At 43.3% G+C, this 23,464-nt stretch overlaps 1 protein-coding gene across 2 annotated transcripts in view; it reads right to left on the bottom strand.

Annotated features, from left to right (window-relative positions):
• The window catches only part of GRIA1 (glutamate ionotropic receptor AMPA type subunit 1), a 289,213-nt gene that overhangs the window by 121,040 nt on the left and 144,709 nt on the right, over positions 1–23,464 (bottom strand). For both annotated transcript variants that reach the window (XM_010970020.3, XM_010970019.3), the window contains exons 3-5: positions 16,866–17,105; positions 13,805–13,989; positions 8,459–8,512 (exon numbers count right to left, since the gene is read on the bottom strand). In XM_010970020.3, coding sequence (XP_010968322.2) covers positions 8,459–8,512; positions 13,805–13,989; positions 16,866–17,105 — 479 coding nt within the window. The remainder of the gene's footprint in view (positions 1–8,458; positions 8,513–13,804; positions 13,990–16,865; positions 17,106–23,464) is intronic.

Here is a 23,464-nt window from a genome sequence, read left to right as displayed (position 1 = left end):
GATGAGAAGACTGAGTTAAAGACAGGTGAAGTGACTTGTCCAGGGTCACACAACTAGTAAGTGGCTGAGCCAAAATTCAATCCAAGGAAGTTTCAGAAGAAAATGAATTTATTTCTCAGCTTTCTCAGTTGTACTGTCAGGCTTGAGAATTGCAAAGCTTTCCTTGATTTGGTCAGTGTGGCCCCATGGACCACAAATATAGTCTTTGGAATTAGAGAGGATTGAGTTCAAATTCCAGTTTTAGTCATAGGAACTTGAAAAAGTTTCTTCAGTAAGTGGCACCTCCTTTTTCTCACTCATAAAATGGGAATATAATCTCACCTTTCCTGGAGGGATTCAGAAACTCTCAGCATTTACTAGAGTGGATTATTGTAGAGCATGGAGTGTGAATGCAAAGAGTAACACAGACTTGGCCTTGCCTGACGGGACGGTTGGACCACCTGGGAAGTGAGCATCCTTTAGCAAATAGGACTTGGCTTTCTACCCACCCACTTCCTCTTCCCTTCCAGAGGCTCTCTGCAGTGTCAGCTCTGGTGATCATAAAGTAGCCACGTGTTCTGCCTGTTACAGAAGGGTGAGGTGAAAGCAGAGGGGGAGAGGGAGGGCTGTGTGTCGGAGGGAGGAGTGGAAACTGGAATGGACTCACTCCATCAGTGAAGAGGGCCCCAGGGAGGGGGAGGGGAGTGCTTCTGAGCCTCTCTGTCTGTCTCCTGTCTCTGTCTGTTTCTTTGTCTTGGATTCACAGCTCAGCTCTGCTACTGCATAGCTGTGTACACACACACACACACACACACACACACACACACACGCAAGTGAGAGGCCGCAAAGGGACAAAAGAAGAAACAAGGAACAGAGCAAAGGATTTCTGCAAATCCCAGCCCAGCTATCCTGTTTAACTTCTGAGTGACTTCAAGCAGGTCATGTCCCTTCTCTGGGCGTCGAGAGCCCATTTTGCAGAATGAGGGAGAGGCTGGATGAGATGAGTTCTGGGGACCCCTCAGCTCCAGCTCCACTGGACTCTTCAAAGGCACACTCTTCACAGGAGCCCTGGCCGCACAGATGCACCATCATGATCTTTCTGGGAACCTGCAGCCTCCCGAGGCCTCTTGAGCCTCGGACCACCATGCTCTGGCAGTTTGAGTGGCCGTTTATGGGACTTGTGTTACCGTCACACGCTGTGACCTTTCCCTGGCATTCTTTTAAAACTTTATTTGCATGTTCCAGTCTACCTTGAAGACAAAGCCAAGTTGCTCCCAGGGCAGAAGTCAAGCTGCGTTCTTCTTTGTGCTTCTGGTATGAGCCCAGTGCAGTGGCAGGCACACGGATATGCTTGGTCCACACTTAATGTTCGTTCGGTTGGCTGTTAGAACCATCCTGTGAGAAGGTGCTGGGGGAACCAGGAGGTGTCCAAGCTGGAGGAGCCAAATGCCAAGGGCAAGCAGGGTAGTCGGTTCTGCACACACAAAGGCTGCTTTGTGGAGGGAGGGCAGCAGACTTGCTCCGCAAGGTTCCCAAGAGGGCGGGTGGAGCCAGCAGTGAGGAGAGGGTAACACAGGGCAGGCTGGGCCCCATTCAAGGAAGATGGTGGAACCTGTCAGAGCCCTTTGAGAAGAGAAAGGGCTGCCTCAGAGGAACAAGTTCCCCATCACTGGGTATTGTTTGAGCAGGAACCAGATGGATGGGCTTCTGCTAGCAATGTTGTAGAGGAGATCTGGCCCTTTATGGGAAGTAGATTGGATGCCCTCTGAGGCCCATCTCTGCCTCCTCATTTGCATATTCATAGCTGTATTCATATTCCCATTATCTCTGTTTTATTATTTTTTTTGCACAGACACAAGGAATTTGCCTTTAAATGCATGTGATAAGTGGGTACCAACATTGTTTCTTTCCCAAGAAGTCATTTCATTCACTCACTCACTCTCTCATTCAGTGACTTTTGAAAGAACACCATTACATGCACCTCACTTTGTCTGGGGAACTGGGAGTTCATCGGTGAGAAAGGCAGACAGTCCTTCCTCCAGGAGCTTATCGACAACAGGGAGGAAGGCATTATGTAACTGGGTATTATTTGTGGAAGAGATTTAGTCTGGAAAGAGGTTGAGGAACCTCAAGGATAGTATCTTGTCCCCAGATGTTAAGTGTCTTCTTTCCCTGTTAATAACAACAATGATGATGGTGATGGCTGTGATTAATATGGTGGTAATTACTAACATTTACTGAGTGCTGATTTGGGGCCAAATACTACTCTGAGCACTTTTTAAAGTATTATTTAACTTAATTCACTTGAGAGCCCATGAGATGGTAAATGATATCATATTCTTTTTTCCACAGATGAGGCAATAAAAGCTCAGAGAGGGTAGATAACTTCTAATATCACACAGCTAATGAGTATAAAGCCAGAATTCAAACCTAGGTCTGTCTGACCCCAGAGCCACCCTTCCTAACTACTACACCACCTCCCTAACAAAGAAACCATGCAGAAACCAAACATGGCCGGGTGGGTCCTGAGGGGCCGTGTGTGGAAGGAGGGCAAGCTCAGACTTACAGAAGGTGTAGACAGATCTCTCACCACTGGTGAGCAAGGAGCCTAAAGAGCAGTTTCTTCTCAGGACTGATACAGCAGAGGGGCGGCAGCATGGAGCTGGGGGCTTGATGAGCTGTGCACGGTCCAGAACTTCCAACTCCATAACATTTCACAGGAGGCAATCTGCAACCAGATGGTGGACATGGCTGACCACCCTGGTCCCCAAATACCCTGGTAAGACCTGAGATGACCTGACCTCTGTCTCTCCCTCAGCTACCTTATGCAGTAGAAATTACAGCCGTCCCTTGGTACAAGGGACTGGTTCCAGGAACTCCTGGAGATACCAAAATCTGCGGATGCTCAAGTTTCTTTTATAAAATGAAGCAGTATTTGCATATAACGTATGCACATCCTCTGTATACTTTGTCATCTCTAGATTACTTATAATACTTGATAAAATGCAGATGCTATGTCAATAGCTATAAATACAAACAAATGCTATGTGAATAGTTGCTGGTGTGTGGCAGATTCACGTTTTGCTTTTGGGAACTTTCTGGATTTTTAAAAATTTTTTATTTTTTGGGGGGGAGGGTAATTAGGTTTATTTATTTGTTATTATTATTTTTAATGAAGGTACTGGGGATTGAACCCAGGACTTCATGCATGCTAAACATGTGCTCTCCCACTAAGCTATACCCTCCCCACTGGATTTTCTTTTTTTAAATCTTTTTGACCTGTGGTTGGTTGCATCTATGGATGTGGAACCCACAGATATGGAGGGCCAACTGTATAATTATAATGAAATTCCATCAGTGTACAATGGATAATATATCAAATGGGAGTTTGAATTCCAGGTCTATTGCTGCAACTGCAGGCAAGATTCAAACGCAAGCCCTCTTATCAGGAGCCCGCCCTCCACCTTGCACCTGCCCCCAACTCCCCCGTGCTCAGCAGTCACATGGCACAGTAGTAAGAATATGGATTTTAGAGTTCTGTAGTCCTGGAGGGGAAGCCCAGCTCCTTAACTTTATAAACTTTGCGACTGGAAAACTCACTCATCTTTCTGAACCTGTTTCTTCATCTGAAAAGTAGGAATAATAGTACCAACCTCAAGGACCATTGTGAGGGTTTAATGCATCATCATTTAAGCATATATGATAGTGTCTGGAAAGTACCAGTCATTCAGTGAACTGTCATTGTCACTAAGGGTTTAAGGAATTCTAGCTCAGTGGCGCCAAATGCTGGGCACCAGTTTAGGCTGGCCATCCTATTCTTACGATCACATCACTTGGCTTTTGTCAGATTCCTGAGAGCCAAACTCTGTTGATTCGTGCTCGCCTTCCTCCTCTGCAGCTCGGTCATGTGACATCTCTGAGCCTCAGTACTCACCTCTGTAAAATGGCGATGATGAATTCTACGTTGCTCACTCCACAGGAGTAGCGTGAGGTTCAAAACCCAGTGGTGCGATTCATGCAAAAATGTCACATAAGCTACAACATGGTGAAAAAACGGGAGGGATCGCTGTTACTACTGTTGATACGAACCCCTCAGGAGGTGTAGACAGATCTGCTGGATGCTTTATAAATTCTCAGGGGTTTGCTAGTTCTCTACAAGAATTTTTAAATGTTGTTCTTTTTAATTTCAGTGAAACTCAAATCATTCATATTAATAATCTATTCATGTGCCCCACCATGTGAGTACTCCTGTTTGCAGTCTCAGTGGCCTGAAGAATAGAACTATTAGCCATGTCATCACACCTCTGCCACACAGATTGTCGTCCAGATAAGCGACAAACAAAATAATCTTTTACAGAACGGAAATGACTCAGTATATAGGAATTCAAATTGTTTTTCAGTTGCTCCCCAGCTTTGTCTTTTGCTTTTTAAACTATTAGGCTTTTAAAAAATTTTTATGTATGTATGTATGTATTTATTTATTTTTGTTTTAGGGGAGGTAATTAGGTTTATTTACTTATTTATTTTAATGGAGGTACTGGGGATTGAATCCTGGACCTTGTGCATGCTAAGCATGTGCCCTACCACTGAGCTATACCCTCCCCCTTAAACTATTAGGTTACTTCACTGTATTGAAATGTTATCTTAAATGTTACCTTCTGTTAAATATTTTTTGCAATTAATTCAAAAGCTCCTTGTCAAATTTTTTATTCTATCACTCAATAAAACATGTTTCAAATAAACGAATTGGATAGTGAAACAGAGAATTTAACCATTAGCTCATTGTCTCCCAAACTAGCTCTGTGGCCACAGGGTAGGGGTCCATGTATCCCCCTTTTGAGAAATACTAGTTTGGTCTAAGATTTGCTGCAGCTGCATCACAAAGATAAGACGTATAACTCTAGAGGGCTCCGGCTGGTAGGTGTCTGCTTTGATCACAATCTCAGAGCAGGGAGTAAAAGCAGAGTCACTGCTGGGTTTAGAGCAGGACTGACAGCCAGACAGGAGAGCTTGGCTCTCCGGTGGGCTCTGGGGCCCAGGGACTTCATTAAGAAATGATAGTACAGTTCACCATTTTCTACATCGTTCAAGTACACTTTATGGACATACCAGTGCTATGGAAACATAAATACACATCTATCCTAGCATATATAAAGTATGAATACATATATCAGCATATACATGTGCTTGCAAACATATGCACATACACATACACGCAATAGGTGAATATGTACAGATGGGTCAATTCGGTGTATGAAGTAAGGATCCCCCATCTATGAAGAACACTTAACATTCAGCAACATATTCGGTTTCCCCAGTGACTCCATGAGCATGTCTAGTAGGAATTATTATTCCCAGTATACAGATGAGGAAACTGAGGGCTGGAGAGTTGCCCAAGATCACTAGCTGAGGGTGGTGTTTGGACAGAAAGCAAGGATTTTCTTTCTTTTTTTTTTTAATGACTCCCTGTTACAAAGCTCTCCTCTCTCACCCATGGTCTCTTTCTTTCCATCCTCCCTTCTAGCAACCCACTAAAGCCGAAAAGGCATCCCTCCAAAGTGATCTGTTAGAGGAATGCCGTTGGCTACTTTGAAGCTCATGCATTCTGACAGGGACAGAAAGAACTGCAAAATAAAGTGCAGCTCCCTCCTTTTGTTAAACCTTTCAAAAGCTTCCTTGGTTTCTAACTCTATAATTACACCCTAATCAGAAACACTCGGAAGGAGGGGGTCAGTTCCATGCAGCAGTGGGCTAATTACGTGGTGGAATTTCTAAAACTGTTATCATCTTATAAATTGCGTTATTCCTCTGAAGGAATACTCAACACTACATACTCAACTATGTTTCAAAGTGAATTAATTAGTAATCTGAAGCCTAATTATCAACTAATCTATTGGAACATGCAAGCCTTTTGTATTTGGATGGTATATGCAATTTGCATCCTATTAGCTGGCATTTGTAAGAATTTGAGAGCTCATTAGGTCAGTTAAAAAAAAAAATACAGATCAGAAGGATACAGACACCCAAAGGGCTGACTTGGTAATGCTGTGACCGAGGGGTCACTTGGCAACAGATGGAGGCTGGCAATGTAATTACCTGAGGTCTTTCAGTGGCTTTGAGGCCACTGATGTGTAATTTCTGTCTTACCCTAGAGAGGTGATGATGTGTGCCCCCAGCCTTGTTCTGTGTATTCTCAAGCAGCAGGGTGCCCACATGGGTCTGTACGGAGAGATGTCCTGAGGTAGTGGAAAAGGCACTCGATGACTGGATGCTAGCTCCTAACCTTGGTGCTAGGCCTAGCTCTATCACTGACTTGCTGTGTGACCCTGGCCAAGTCGTACCACCTCGCTGGTTTGACTACAAGCAAAATGTTTCCCTGCCTGCAAATGGGATTGAGATTGAGCTGATTTCCAAAGTTCCTTCTAGCACTAAGGATCTGAGGTTTGAAGAATGTCAAGAGTTCCTTCATTACAAAGTCAAAACATTTCATCCTTGCAAATGGCCTTTTAGGGTGAAACCCTTGGTTCCCCAAAATTCTCTGGACAGTTCCATTCCATTTAAAATGCAAATATCTCTGAGAAAAGTAACATATCTATTAATCGCAGATTGTAAATTAACCTGTCTCAATAACTCCTTATTTCCAGTTCTGATCCTGAAATACTAGAACAGCCAAGGCAAAGCAGTTTTGAAGGGGAAAGAAGGTTTAGACAGGGATTTGTCAGAGGCTGGAGGTCAGCCCAGAAAGAGAGTCAGAGCTTAAGAATAGGCAAGATGTTTTGGTCCCATTTTTAGAACCTGCTGTTTTATACCCAGACCCTGTGTCTTTGTTCTACTAATGATATTTATTCCAAAAATAAGTAGAAAATACGTCTTTTGTTCACTTAATAAATATTGCTCATAGAAATAATCAACACAAAATAACATGGCTAAAATTGAGTGATGTGATTTGTAAAAGACAAAAAGCTAAAAGTCATATCTTAATGGAAACACGGAAAATCATAAAGATAGCCCAGAATAATAAGCAAATTTCATAGAAAAAGCTATCATTGAGGAACTCTCACAATTGCTCGAACTGTCACATGGCAAAATTTGTTATTTATTAAAATTTGCTGAGGGACGCAGCCACTTTGGAAAACAGTTTAGGAATTCTTCAAAGTATTAAACATAGAGTTACAATATATCCCAGAAATCCACTCCTAGGGGTATGCTCAAGAGAAAAACCTGTACAGAAATGTTCATAGTAGCATTATTCACAGCAGTCAAAAAGTGAAAACAACCCAAATGTCCATCAACCAATGAATGGATAAACCAAAATGGATACATCCATATAACATAACGTTATTTGGCAATAAGAAGGAATAAAGTACTGATACACATACTACATGGATGACCTTGAAAACATGCCAGTCACAAAGGACTATATATTGTATGAGTCCACTTAAATGTTATGTCCAGAAAAGGGAAATCCATAGAGATAGAAAGTAAATTGCTGGTTGCCTAGGACTGTAGGAATTTGGCAGAGGGGGCGATGAGGAGTAACTGCTAGTGGGTATGGGGTTTCTTTTTGGGGTGATGAAAAAGTTTTAAAATTGGATTGTGGTGATGGTTTCACAATTCTGTGAATATATGTAGAACCATTGAATTGTACACTTTAAGTGGATGCACTGTATGGCATGTGAATCTTAGTAAAACTCTTGGGGAGAAAAAGACAAAGGCAAAATAAAATTACATTTGGCTCTGGGAAAAAACTACTTCCAGAATCAAATTTGATGATTAAAAAAGGTGGATGAGCAAAACATGACCCAGGAAAAAGAAACTTGCCAGAAACATCGGCCACAAAAGAAAACTCACAATGGTGCATGCTACTAGGTAAAATTTACTGTGTACAAAAAATTATTTTATGAATCAAGTCTTCATGCCATGGAAAATAATTGCACCCAATAAAAATAACTGCAGTACCTTAAAATGAATAAAAATCTTCTGTAAAAGAGAGCTTAGCTATGCCACATAAAAAATGATAAAAACTAAATTGACATAATATCGTTCATGCTGTAAAACTGTTTCTGGCTAAAGATTTGTCAGTGCTAGTATCACTATGATTTAAATGCTTGTATTTATAAAGAGTAAAACTATCATCAGTGTCAAGACAGAAGGTCAAAATCAGTGGAGTCAAAACGTCTTGTATCCATTTAAAGATGTGGTGATTTTGTCCTTATTGCCCAGTGGCAGAGCCAATTAAAGCTGGAATTGTGATGACTGATGAAGGCCTGCCCCCCAGCACCATCTCTTCCAAGGAAGCTTAGAGATTCACCATGAGTGTGCTGTGGTTTGACAAGTCATGATGTGGAGGGAAGAAGGTTAAAGCTCAGAATCTTTCCTCCCACCCACACAATTCCCAACAGCCAGGGACAACAGAAGCAAGCCAGTTCCCAAACACAGAAAGACTCCGTCTTTGAGACCTGCAGTGTCCTCTACTCACCAGATTTGCAAGGATGTAGTGGTAGCCAATGCCATTCTTCTCCAGCTTTATAATCTACAAGACACACAAGAGGGGCTCCATTAATCATACTGACGATTGAAGCTACAACTGACACTAATTGAGTTCTGACTCTGTGCCCCGTCCTACCCTAAGTACTCAGAGTACAGTATCACAGCCATCCAATGATGGTGGCATTGCTGATACCCTTGTTTCACAGATGAAGAATCGAGGCATCGTGAAGTTAAATAAACTCCCTAAGGTACCCAGTTATTAAGTGGCTGGTGCAAGATTTGAAATCAGTTTTGCTTGATTCCAGGGGTAGACTAGTGTTATCATAATCCCAAGGTCCCAGCTGAACCAGCTGAAATGCTCTCTTTGCTTCTTCCGTAAAACCTTCCCTGTACATGGAGATTCTTCCCAGGCAGACTGGGAATCTTGTGTTGAATTCCCTGTCATTGTTATAACAGTGGCTGCTGCTTGGATGGACAGCTGGGTGGATGGGTGGATGGATGGTCAAATGGGTAGGTGGGTAATTCCAGCCCAGCTCTTGACCTTCAAATCCTTGCATGGGCCATATTCAGATACAGTTCCTTCTTTCCTGAATTTTGTGCCTTCTCTAACCCAGTTAGTACTCTGACATCAATGAGCCACTCAGCCTAGAAGCTGGAAGCGAATGCCAGGATCACCTGGCCCAACCTCTCCCTGTACAGATGGGAAGTCCAGGCTCAGAGATGGGGGGTGATTTGCCAGATCTCACAGAAGTCTGATAGCAGGGTCAGGACAGGAACCTGACTATTGTGAGCCTTTCTACATGATGCCTGATTAAGAGCGAGGGGCCCCAGACACCTCTCCATCTTGAATGCTCACACTGCCCCTAATCATTGTAGGCAGGAAAAATATTTCTAGAAAGAACTACCCAGAAGTTTGCTTAGGCATCCAGATACACCACCCAACATGCAAACAGCTAAGATTGTACCCTAATTCAGCCTTCAAGTTAACTTGATCTAGTTCTTTCTCTTTTTGATCATCAAATTGAAGTTAGTACACCTTGCTCAGCGCCTCTCCCCCTGCACTGCTTCAAGGAGGTGCAAAACTTATGAGAAGCACGTGGGCTTCTTCTCTAACTGAATAAAATTTCAAGGTTATTAAAATCCACATTCAGACATCTACTTAATTGGGTGTATGTGCATTGCAGCCCACATATTTTTTATGTAGGGAATAATTAAATGCAAGCATACACAATGAACGCTCTGAAACAGTGGTTAGCATGTGAAATTCTGTGGGGCTCACATACTGTTGGGCTGATAGTTTTATTAGTAATTCTTCATCACTTTTTCATTTTCTGTCAAATGGTTTGCCGCCCTTTCGACAATGAGACACCTTGATCAGAAACCTATTCAGCTTCTAATAAACACAGAGCAGCAAATAAAAGAAACTGGAAACCCACTGCATCCAGGCAATGATAAGAAAAGTCTCTGAAGAGGAAATTATAGGTTGAAATGCAGGAAACAGCTGATGACGAATGACTTTTGACTGATAAAAATTAGGAATTTTACACGGTTCGACCTAACACCCACCTTCCTAACCATCTAGTTAGCTACCTACCCAATGGCCTGTGTACCCTTTCACAAACATTGACTAAGTGCTGACTGTCTACCAAGCACTGGGCTGGGGGTAGAGCGGACAGTGAAACAAGCATGGTGCTTACTGTCCTGGGGGTCACCGTTTACTGGGAGGAGACCTGCACGGAACAGGTAGAGATAAATGCAGACAGGATTACCGACTGAGAAGGTCATTATAAAGGTGACCTGCAATTTCATTTGGAGTCCGTTGCCTCACTAACCCCATTCCTTCAAAGCTCATTTCTGCTGGATTGCCTTAACTCACAGTCTTTGTGTCTAGAAGGCCCTTTCCCATTCTCTCTAATTATTCATAACCTTTATGGCTGAGTTCTAATCCCAACTACTCTGTAAAACTATCTATGATTAATTAATTCAGTCAACAAATATTTACTGAACACGGACCATATGCCAAGCACCATGCTATGTGCTAAGGACAAGCTATGAACAGGTGAGGCAAGGTCCCCAGGCCCTCACTGAACTGAGTTGACACTTTTGCAGGGAGCCAGATGGTAAGTGTATAAACAGATAAATGAGTAAGATTTCAGCAGGTGAAAAGCACTGTGAAGACAATAAAACAGGGTGATGTGATGGATGGCCTCCTCCTGGTCTCCCTCATCCGTCTCTAACTTTTCCTGAACTTAATGACTGTATTACATAATTTGGTGTCTTATACAGTCCTAAAGCGTTATATTCTGATAAGCCTGTTCCCTGCTCACAAACCTTCACTGCCCTCTCCACTGTTTACAGAATGAACCCCAAACTCTAGAATGGCTTCCAAAGATAATCATGATCATATGTTCTTCTCCCCGTCATTGTCTCCCAGTAGACAATTGTCATCCTCCACTTGGTCTCTTCAACCACCTTGTGAATCTTGGCCCTCACATGCCCTCTGGGCCTCCCTACATGCTCTTACCTCCAGCTTAAAGGCTCTTATCCATCCAAAGGCTACCTGTCGCTATCCAGACCCATCTCACATCTGGGTTCTTTCTTAGAGCATTCACTGATTCCCTATTCTTGCCATTCATTCAAAAAATATTTATTGAATACCTACTAGGTGCCAAGCACCATTCAAGGCACTGTGAATACAGCACGAAAGAAAACCAACAGAAGTCCCTGCCCGAATAGTGCTTCTGTTCTAGTAAGAACTCTAGAGGTAGAGACAGGCAATTAACTCCCCATTTGGAATTTGGAGTCACTGCCTTCCTCCTCAGTTTAGGCAGAACATTTGTGCTAGACTGAGAGGATCCCAATAACTGAGTGTTAGATAGTCTAGGATGATGCCAAGATGTGCGACTGCAAATCAGAAGACGTCAATTCTAGACTCATCGTCATTGTCAATAGTCAGTTGCCTGAACTCGAAACAAATCATTCAACAAATATGACCATCAGTCATTCCGTCTGTAAAGTGTGAATTTTGTAAGATCCTTTCAGCATCTTGGCTTAGAAGAATCCAACAATTAAAAAAGTTTATATACTACCATCTAAAATATTGCTTCCCTACAAAACACAAGTTTGTCCTCTTACAGAGTGGGTGGCTATAGACAGCAGATGCTAAAAGTTGCATTTTTGAAAGGCTGGGCCCTGTAGTCAGACCAAGATGGGTTTGACTTCATGCTTTTCTTATATGACAGCTGTGAAAAACCCCAGGCAAGTGTAATTCCTTATTTCTTCATCTATAAAATAGGGAAACTGATAGAAGCTGTTTTATGGAGATGATGCGAGATTGAAGTAGCATTATATATGAATAGGGCTTGGCATAGTATCTGGTGTGTGGTAAGCACTCGCTTTCTTATACAGCAATATAGCAGGAGTCATCAGTCTATTAAGAATACCGAATTATCATTCAGCACTTCCTCTACCTCCTATCTCATCTAATCTTTTTATCAGCTTTGTAGAACAGGGGCCTTCATTCCTATTTTACAGATGAGTACACTTATGCCAAAGAGGAAGTGACTCAAGAAACCAGTACGTACCCACAACACCTTGAATGAATCTCCAAGGAATTATGCCAGGTGAATAAAGCCAAACCCAAAACATTACACACTGTGTGATTCCATTTCTATCATATTCTCGAAATAAGGAAATTATAGAAATGGAGAACACATTAGTGATTGCTTGGGGAAAGGGAAAAAGAGAAGGAGATAGGGAAGCATTATGACTACAAAAGGGCGACACAGGGTCTTTGTGCTGATGGAAATATTCAGTACCTCGAATGTGCCAAGTGCAATTGTCAGTTTCCTCGTTGTGATATTGCACTATTGTTTTGCAAGACGTTACCACTGGGATAACTGGATATGTGGTACATGGGATCTCATTGTATTATTTCTTACATGTGTATTGAATCTGCATCTCAAAATTAAAAGTTTAACTGAAAAAATAAAACACCAGTATAAGTTGACACTATGAACAGGAAAAATAGGCAAATCCTTACACACCTCACTTTCTGTGGGGCTGGCTCTAAGTGCTTTACACGTATGCATGTGTGTGTATGTATGTATACGTGTATATATATATATATATATATACATACATACACACACATTCTTTTAACTCTCACAAGAAGCTCTCTAAAGGTAACTATGATGATGATGATGATGCCCATTTTACAGATCAGAAACTGAGCTGCAGGAATATTAAAACCTGGCTCAATGTCACAGAGCTAGTAAACATGAGAACTAGGAATTTGAATCCCGGGCAGTCTGGCTCCAGTGTCTTTAATTTAAACCATTACTCTGTTCTTTACTTAATTAGAATTCCAACCCTCTGACTCCAGCTCAGAGAACTCCTATCTCAATAGAAATAGTTTTTGCTGGTTTCTCTCTCTGAGAAGCCAGATCCACACTTTGTAAAGTAGAACATAGAGTTAATGCCTCAAAGACCCCCTGACTTTCCAAATCTCTCCTATTCAGTTGCTGAGGGCTCTGAGTAATTGCTGAGCTGGCGCTGAGATTCCCTGTGGGAGCCCCAGGGGTCTTGAGAGCCATTAACAAGCTCTGTCATGTTGTCAAGTACCTAAAACTGCCATCTTTGATTGTATAGCACTGCTCAAAAATGATCGCAAAGTCTCCTTCCTTACTAGCTCATCTGAATGCAAAAATGTAATTTAAAAAGACAAGTGATCTACACAAAGACCTGCTCCTTCTGTGGTGGGGACAGGCTTTACTTCTGGGAACTGGAGGAACTGTGGCTTCTAGATATCTGGCTGAAGACTGTTGAGGTTACAGTGCCCTTTCATAGACTGTAAAATCAATTGATGGTTCAGACAGAAGAATGTGTTCCAGGAAACAGTAGAAAGGGAGATGCCTGGGGCCTTCCTGGGCTCTTAAAACAAGTCAGTGGGTCAAATGGATGAGATACCAAGTTCTGCATCAGTGGTTACGGGATCCAGAGCCGAACCCAGGGATCTGGCTCTATAGGATGTGATGGCACTTCACAAACCCTAAAACGCAATGCCATTTGCTTTTTAGCAAGAAAAGGAAGCACTGGAGGCAAGTTTTTGGTAAACTGATCTGAGAACCATTTGAAGCCCTATGTGAAGGCTCTCACTGTTCATGCTATTTCATAACGTGTCAGAATTAAGTCTTATGAATTCCAGAATGTAAGAAGGAAGGTGTCTGGTTTCATCTAGTCAAGAACTCTCTTTATAACACCCAGGGCGAAAGGTCATCCAGCTCCCTGTTGAACCATCTCCCACATCCCCCCAGGCCTTTGTTGCCCCCACTACCTGGCCCAAGATAGCATTGAGGCGTTCTGATTCACAGTCCACCACCACCAGCCGCTCCTTTTTCTTCTCCAGGTCCTGAAAGAGCATCCGGTATCCCTCCTCCGTGGTGGTCAAAATGTTGACAGCTGTCACCTGCCAGTTCTTCTCGGCAGCTGTGTCCAGGACTTTCTGCAGGACCGACAAACCTGGAGGTCGGGTGAGTAGGACAGAGAGGTGGCAGTCAGGACACACAGGCACCACTCCACCTCCAACAGCCCCACTCCTCCAGCAAGCTCAGCTCCATCTTTCTCTGGGCAAGTCTGAGCTCTCTCAGGGCAGGCTCTGGGTCTCTTTTGTGTCTCTGGTTCCAAAACATAGCAGGCAACAGAGCAAGAGATTAAAAATATAATCTGAGGCTCAAATCTTGAAGCTACGCTATACTGGTTAAATGATCTTGTACAGACTAATTTGCCTCTCTGAACTGTCTTCAATGGTAAAACGGTGCTGTTAATAATGCCCACCTCACAGTGTCATCATGAGAATTGAATGAGAATGTCTCCCACGTGGCAAGGGTTTTATAAATATGGATTACTATTAGGCATTTAGCAACTGCGTGTGAAATGTGCCAATCTGATATCAACAGCACCTAATAACTGTCAATCAGATCCGCGAATGTTTGGTACATCTCTGTACCTAGTACTTGCCTCTCACACAGTAAGTATTCAATCAGTGCGCACTCAATTAAACCACTCTCTTCTGATTTATAGCTAAGTAATAGGGGAGTCCATTACTCGATACTGCTTTGTTTCATCTTTGAGACACAGATGGTGTATTAGTTACCTACTGTGGCTGTAACACACCGCAAACTTAGCGACTTAACACATTTATTATCTTACACGGCCAGAGGTCCAGTGTTTGAAATAAATCTCCCTGGGCTAAAATCAGGGTATTGGCAGGACTGTGTTATTTTCAGGAGGGTCTAGGGGAGAAACTTTTCTTGCCTTTCCAGCTTCTAGAAGATGTCTGCTTTTCTTGGTTTATAGCCTCTTCCATCTTCCAAACCAGCCGTGACTGGTCAGGTCTTTCTCACATCTTACTCTGACACTGACTCTTCTGCCTCCAACCTGCACACTGGAGGACCCTTGAGATTACATTGAGGGCGCCCAAATAATCCAGGATAATCTCTATCTTAAAGTCAGTTGATTAACATCGTGAATTCCATCTGTAACCTTAATCCCTCTCGCCATTTAACGTAACATATTCACAGATTCCAGGAATTAGAGCACAGACATCTTTGCGGGGAAAGGGAGGTCATTATTCTGCCTGCAACAGATGTTTTTTTTCATTCTGGCATCATTAATCAGTCTTTGTACATATATCATTTCTGTCTCCCCATAACATTCCTGATCCCTCCCACAGTGACCAGTGTGGTGCCTGATCTAAAGAATCATCTGTAGACTGATTCTGCTGTCTCTTCCTATCTTTCTTTCTTTTTAGTACACGTTTGGTGTGCTTAAGCCTCACATTTACTGAAAATTTACTATGTGTTTGGAACTGCTCTATTAGCTTTCTTGTCTTCAGTTCACTTAATTCAGTCAGGTGGGTACCATTATTATCCATGTTTCACAAATGTGGAAATTGAGGTTCAGAGAGATTTAGTCATTGACCCAAGGTCACACAGCTAGCAAATGGCTCTGAGCTCAGAGTTGTGAGGTAGGCGGAGTCCCTTTAAGAGTACAGCCACTTTTGCTAACTGACCCCAGAGATGATCCTGTGTGATGAAAATGACATTTTTCTGGCTTTGCCACTTCCAGGCCTCAAGCCTCATTATGCTGCAAAGCTGTCCTGAAATAGCCCATCTGCAGGTCATCCTTATAATGGCTTCTTGTCTGAGAAGGGAAATCATCAAAACAGAGGGAAGGGAAAATCGAAGAAAATAGAGTGCTTCTGGTCTCTTCTGCCAGCTAATTCTCATTGAATACTGCCTGCCTAACTCTTCCTAAAAAACCATTTCACAAGCCACTCTCCTAATCAAAAGTCTTCTAAGCGTCCTTAAAGGCAGCCTCCTATAAAACCTCCCTTTTGCTGAGGGCAAAACTCCTATGCCTCATTTCCCAGACTTTGTATGATCCATTTATTTATTTGCATCAATAACGGCTAAGTTCTTGCAGGACTGTTTAGTCTACCAGGGGGAGGAAGGCTGGTACAACACACCCACCACAGGAGTTAGTACAAAGAAGAGTGTTTCCATCTAGGAGGTCAGGAAATAGACACAGTGGTGTTTGAGGAGGTTGCAAAACAAAGGAGGAATTTGCGTGTGCAGATCTGAGAAGGCCAGTGTAATCCCAGAAACTGGAATTACCCGAGCAAAGATGTAGAGAAGAAAAAAAAAAGAAGTGTTGGAAACATTTAGGAAATGTGATGGAAAATTCAAGACTTAGGTGGAGGCAGAATTATAGAAAGGATTGATGGTGATGATGGTGGTGATGATGATATTAGCAGTTACCACGTACAGAAGACTCTACACGTTCATTATGTCGTAGGAACTTTCCAGTCACTTTCTAGTCATCGTCTTGTCCAATCCTCACAACTTTATGAGGTAGGGACCAGTTCTATCTTCATTACAGAGATGAGGAAATGAAGGAATAGAGGATTTTATTCCCACTGCATAAATAATCAAACTGAGGCAGAGGGAGCTTGCCCAAAGTCAAACAGCCGGAGAGGAAAAAACATGGAATTCAGATCCAGGTCTGTCTGACTCCAGAGTCTCTACTCCTAAAAACTGTGCCATGAGCCAGGAGCCATTCAGCTGAGGTCCTTGACGTCTGAGTCTGGGCTCAGGACCCATGGAAGCTTAGTGAGCAGTAGAGAGACATGGTGCATTAAGGGGATTATTCTCTTCAAGGATGTGTTTCCACACTGTGAGTTATAGATCAGCTATGGGAAAATCAGTGCACAGACATAAAGCATTTCTGGATCAGTCCTCCATGCTTTTGAGAAGGCAGAGAGGTATCATTTTTCTTCCTCCTGGTAATTTTCTCTCCATCCCTCAACAGTCTCCCTCCCCTAACCCCTGGCTTACCCCGGTCAGCATCATAAATGTAGACAAATTTTTGCCACTTGTAATGGTCGATGATACTGATGAGGGCATCCTGCAGCTCGGGGCGCAGCTGGAGGACAAACTGGTTGGATGTGTCAACGGGAAAGCTCGGTGTAATGAAGCAGACATGGAGGGCCCCGCAGAAGGAGGTCAGCATGTTGACAGTCCTCCGCTCATAAAACCCAAAGATGGCATAGACTCCTTTGGAGAACTGGGAGCAGACTGGAAGAGGAGAAGAGAAAAAATTAATGGATAGATGATGCTGCGAACATGCTGTCAGATGACTCCAGAACTAATTCATCCACTAATCTATCCATGCAACCCATCATCCGTCATCTACCCATCCAACCAATCCATCCATCCATCCTTTCAACCCACCAGTCTTCCAACTGTCCATCCCTTTTACCCATCTTTGCATCCATTCACCCATACATCTGTCCAACCCACCCATCCATCTGTCTAATGCAAATGCTTGTTAGGTACCAATTCCATGCCTGGTGTTGTCATGGTTATTAATTATAAATGTATACAAAGCATTTTTGTAAGTTCACTCACTTTATCTGCACAATGACCTTATTAAGGCAGGAAAAGGAAGGCTGGGTCATTTTTTTAAAGGGAAAAACCAAGGCTCAGAAAGTTAATGAGCATGTCCAAGGTAGCACAGCTGGAACATATCTGAGTTGGGCAGGTATCTGGGCCCTAATCCAGTGATCTTTCTATGACACTGCCCATTGCTTTGAGGCAACGCATAATAAGATGCTACAGGAAGAAGGTCTGCCAGCTTGCTGCTGACGCACATTTAAGAAAACAGATGTTGATTTTCTCAGCCTACCCTTAGCTTTCAGTGTACATTTCTCTGCGATGCGCATTGTGTATTTGTTCATCCTGCTGGCTGATTTTTCAGGCCCCACAGTGTGTCAGCCGTAGTAGTAGAATAGCTCTGTGAACATCCCCACAGGTGCCACATTGTAAGATTCCTGTACAGTTACCCATACTGGCTTGTGTCTGGTTACACTGCTGCTTAGAATATCATGCTAAAAAGACCAAAGTTAGGGCGCCAAGCTGCAGGCATTCAGCTGCTAAACTTCACTTTAATGTGTGATGTAGGATGAGGGTTCATGGTCTTTGCTGCAGTCAAGTGCCCAACCCCAATGCCACCGCAGTACCTGGAAATTACCATCTTAATGTGGATGGTGAGGGAGACAAGTCATCTTCATCACAGTAACCGTATTTTAGGGTGCTTTGCAGCATATGCTAGGCTATTTAGTTCTCATCACAACCCTGTGACTTTGATATTATAAATTTTATTTTAAAATGAAAAAGCTGGTGCTCTTAGAGCCTCTGCTCTCTTTACCACATCACCTTCCTCCATGACCCTACACTGCCTTTGTAGATGGGGGTCTCAAATTATGCTGCATGAGCATTGCCCAAATGTGATCCATGAAACTGTAGCCCTATAAAATAAAAAAGCCTCCTAAAAAAGAAAAGGCTTCTCTGGGCAAATAAATTTGGGAAATGGCCAAACTCTGTCCTCCTCTTGGTTTTTGCTACTAGCTACATAAAAGATTGTGAGGATCCTGATCAATTTTAACCAAATTTTGTCAAATTCCTACATCCCCCAGACCCTTTGTTGGTGAATGTTTTTAAACATGTTACTGATGCACTGGGCCATGCTGCACTGAGGAATGCCAGTAGCCATTGGGACCCAATTGCCTACTCTGCATCTTAGTTTTCAGTCAGTTCCTAGACCCTCGCTTTATGCCCTTGAAAAATCATCTGTTAAAGATTGTAACAGAACCACACACATCATCTGTCTGACTTCTAATGTAAAGCAGCATGCCATCTATAGGGGATCTGGCAGGTGGCCTTTAACATCTGCTTGCATGCTTGTAGTTCCTGGGCACTCACTACTTCTCAAGGTGCCCAGTCCACTCACTGACCACTCTTTGAAATCAGAACCTCGTATGCCTGCTCTTAACCCACTTCATGACCCTCCTGGTATCTGAAGGTGCCCCTCATGAACTCCAGCATTATGGCATTCGGTTTTCAGTAGTGACATCCATCCTCCACCTAGAAGCTAGAGGGATCCTTTTAATTAAAAAAAAAAAAATAGAAAACAGAGAAAAACCACAAATGAAACACATTATTTCCCTTCCTTGTACAGAATCTCTCAAAAGTTTTGAGGTTTCCCATTGCACACAGGAAAAACTCTTGAACATCTCACCATGACTCAGAGCCAGATAAACCTGCACCTGTAACCCCCTCCTCTCTCACACCACTCCCCTTGCTCCCTGCTCTAGCCACACTGGCCTTCGGTGCTGTTCCTAAAGGCTCCAAGCTCACTCTGCCCAGGACACTCTGCAATGCTCTTCCCTTACCTCCTTGCAGTGCTCACTCCTTTCCAGAAGTTTTCTCTCAACTCAAATCTCACCTCCTTGAACAGGCCTTTCTTCATCACTTGTTCTAAATAATGACCCCATCCTCCCCTTATCTCCCTGTAGGTCTCTATCACCCCCTCATCTTATCTTTCATACTTGAATTTAATAATTCAATGATTACTTGAAATCATTTTCTTTTTTGGCTTGTATATATCTGTGGCTGCTGGGATCACTGTCAATTTCCTGAAAACAGGGGTCTCATTTGTGTCCCAAAGCCAGCATAGTGCCTGGGACATGGTAGGTGCTTAGTAAATGTTTGTTGAATGAATGAATGAATGAATGAATGAATGCTTGAAGAGAGGGGCACATGACCTGCAGGAGGGGATGAGGAGGAGCTGGACTCAAACAGACATGACAGTTGGGTCACCCTGGACCTCCTGCTCCCCTGTGCTGGGTAGGTGTATTCTATACCACTCACACTATTTTTTTCTTTCACCCTAATGAGGACTCTCCATCCATTTGCAGCCGACAATAAGCACTGTCTTTAAATGTCTATTGTAATCACCAGAATCAAGATTTCCATAGCTATGGATTTCTCCACCAGGAAGCATACATTGTGTATTAGTCCTCTCATGTTAAATATAGATTTGTCAAAAAGCACGCTCCATCTTACTGGGTGAAGTGTGTATGGGGAGTGCATAAACCCCGTTAAAATATTATAATATGCTGTCTGCAGTATTTTTAGGAGCTCTTCTTTCCTTGCGGCAATGAAATATTATCTGGTGGGATATAAATCTCACATTCCCCATCTATTCCCTGATGTCATCTGCTCGGCTTCGCACCTTAAGTTGGGCCTCTGGGGCCCCTGTGGCTAGTGCTTCTTGCTGGAACTTTAGAAGTCGAGGAGGAACAGGTGGCATGGGGCGGAAGAAATGGGTGCAGAGTAGACATGATTAACTCCTTAGACACAGAGGCCAGGATGTTTTTTTCCCACTCAGATTATTTCCCTGTTTTTCCCTTGTGCAAATCTCGTTTCCCTTAAACTGAGTGTTTTATTCTCTAAGGCTGAGAGGGTATATTTCCCTACTGCTCCTAAAAGAGCATGGCTTGAAGGTAGCCTGGCCTGGTTTTACACGAATGGACCCTGGCCCCCAGAACTGTGTAGCATCTGACCTTCAGTCTGGCTCCTCATTTCAGCTAAACCTGAGCATCGCAGTGAGAGAGAAGTGGAGGGGGGGGGTACTAAGACTCTGTAGGCCCAAGGCCTGTGGGAGAATGTATAATTGGTTAAATGTTCAGAAATATAATTAGTTATAGTGCATTCCTTTAAATCTGTCACAGTGAATATTCAATTAGAAAAGATAACATGGTCTTGTAGAAAAAGTACCAGACTAGATGCCAGAAGGCCTGGAAGAGTCTCTTCTTGGTTTTGTCACAACACAGTACTTGTGTGACCTTGAGTCAATCCCAGGTTCTCCCTGGGCCTCCGTTTGCCATCTATAAAATGGTGGTGGGAACTGTATAATGTTTAATGCCCCTTCAGGCTCCAGCATCCTATGTTCTAGTCTAATTAGTTGGAAAACATTTACTGATGGACCACACTTTGGTTATTTGCTGGTCTTACTTGTAGCAACCTCCAGTGCACTGTTTCAAACCCAGAAATCAGATAAAGGCTCTGAGCTCTGGGATGGTAAGTGAACCCCAGCACTAAATCTAGATGCATTCAGGGTCTTGAGTGTAGTTCAGATATAATTCTTAACTTGATGTGCGAGTTAGTTACCTAGTGGAGAGTAGATGAGAGAAGGCACTTCAGAACGGAGGCTAGAGGTGGAGCTGGCAGGTCAGGTCCAGCAAGCAGGAGGGGAGAAATGGGAACCCGCAGAGCAGCCGCGAACCCTGCTGTGTGCTAGGCAGACGCCTGGGCTCATGTTGAATCAGAGTAGGCTGGACTATGTGCAGAGTCTTTCACTGACACCAGTGGTGCATACAGTGCCTTTGACTGTCATAGTCAAGAGCTGACGTTTGAGCACTTACAAACACCCTACCAAGGACGTTTCCTTGCGTTGACTTTTTTGTTCCATAAAGTGGGTTACAAGTTGGGGAAATGAGGCCCAGCACCAGCACAAGGCGGAGCTGAGATCTGAACTCCACCACGCTGACCACAGAGCTGGAGCTCTTGACCTCTGCGATACGCCCCGCCCCCTCTCCCCCAGCAGTGTTGGAAAGAAACAGTCCTGGCATGTGGGTCAGCTTCAGTTTCTGGAGAATCCTCTCATGGGGCACACTGCCTTCCGCTGACGACGGATCAGGAGGCAATAATGTGTTAGGGTCCATTGATATTAAAACGAAACAAAATTCAAAACTGGGTGGTGCTCTTTTTTGTAAATAAGTTTGTTTGTCTTTTTTGTCTAGATTCCACATATAAGTGATATCATATGATATTTTTCTTTCTCTTTCTGGCTTACTTCACTTAGAATGGCAATCTCCAGGTCCATCGATGTTGCTGCAAATGGCATTATTTTATTCTTTTTTATGGTGGAGTATATGTTCATGTATGACTGAAGCATTATGCTGTACATCAGAAATTGACACAACACTGTACACTGACAACACTGTACACTGACAATACTTCAATAAAAAAAATAAAAAAAAAATGGGTGGTCCTTGATGCATCCCCCTTCCATCCCAGGGAGTCAACATATATACACACAACTCTTCTATTGGTCCATCCATGCGTCCATCCACCCACCCATCCACCACTTGACATCCAGCGTCTACCACTCGTTGAGACTTTATGTTAGGACACACAGTGCTGAACTAGACAAGCCCCAACCTCAAGGACCGTCACCTTGACAGTGGGAGAGACCAACACTGAACCAGTCAATTACACTTCTGTATAAGTGTGGTGGCAGGGATGAGTTTAGGGTGCAGGCAGGGACACCTAACCCCAACAGATAGGGACCTCAGAGAAGGCTTCCAAGAGGAAAAGCCAGATTTGACAGGGAAAGATAAGCAGGGATCAGCCAGGAGAGGGGTATGGTGTAGCTTCTGGTGCATAAAGAAGGTTCCAGGTTGCAGGGAGAGTGGCAGCAAAGACCTGGCTAAGAGAGAAGAGCCGCAGCACATTCAGGGAACCCTGCCAGAGTGTCAGATTCTGACATTCCTGCCTCCAAGAGATTCTGTAGCAGAATGTTTCCAACAGTCAGAGCGAGTGAAAAAGGAGGCCAGGAATTCCCTCTCAGGGAGGCAGGAGGGCAGGCATTGGTGAAGGCAGGAAAACCCACATGCTGTGTGGCACAGGCTGTCCAATTCCATCCTCGCTTCGCCCAAATGTCTTTGATAATCACCCCTGGTTAAGGCACCATCCACTTAGTATCAGTAAATCTCCCAGCCCTGAGTACTCGCCCTGACAGCTCTCTCCCAGGAAGGTAACTCCTGGTATTAGCAACTCCCTTTTTATTGTCACTTCATTTAAGTCCTCACACTGACATTTCTCCTTGGCTCCTGACTTCAGTCCCTGGAAATGTGGCAGCTTCATTCTAAATAGTGGGTAATGAGGCTTCAGGACAGCTTCATTCTGGGGAAGAGAGACAGAAAGCGTGTGTGTGTAGGTGAGGAGTACTTTTAGACACTCATCCTGCTCCTCGAATAATTCTATTCTTAAAGATGGGAGTGACCTTCTTGATCTGACTCTAACCTTGGGACATCAAATGTGCTTTATGTCTGTCACTCAGAGGACAATAAGAGTGCTCCTCCAGCCCGTTCTACTCCCTTGCGTGCATGATCTAAGAGTGCCATGCAATGAATTACCAAAATAGAAATGAATTGTCCCCATCCCCAATAACCAAAAATCATTCAGGGTGCTGAGATATGCCCAGGGCTTCTCTGTCATTTATTAGATAAAATCTTATTGTTCATTGGTTTAAGCCAACGAACGTTTATTGAGCACCAGAAACTAATGTTACCAGAAAATTGAGATGTAGAGATGATGCAAGACAGACATGTTTTCTGCCCTCTCAGAGCTTAGACCAGGAGTTCAGTTTTACATTAATGGAAAGAAAGGATTTTTTGAGAGAGTAAAAAGGGGGTTAAACATAGAACAAATGATCATAACTCCCATTATAGCTAGTGCTTACTGAGCACTTACTATAGGCACGCACGATGCTAAAAGCACCTTGTGTCAGTATCCAGGTAAAGGGACCA

This window comes from Camelus bactrianus, chromosome 3 (genome assembly GCF_048773025.1).
Source record: "Camelus bactrianus isolate YW-2024 breed Bactrian camel chromosome 3, ASM4877302v1, whole genome shotgun sequence".
Taxonomy (NCBI): domain Eukaryota; kingdom Metazoa; phylum Chordata; class Mammalia; order Artiodactyla; family Camelidae; genus Camelus; species Camelus bactrianus.
The sequence above is the reverse complement of the archived record's forward strand: the minus strand, read 5'-3'. Positions and strand labels throughout refer to the sequence as shown.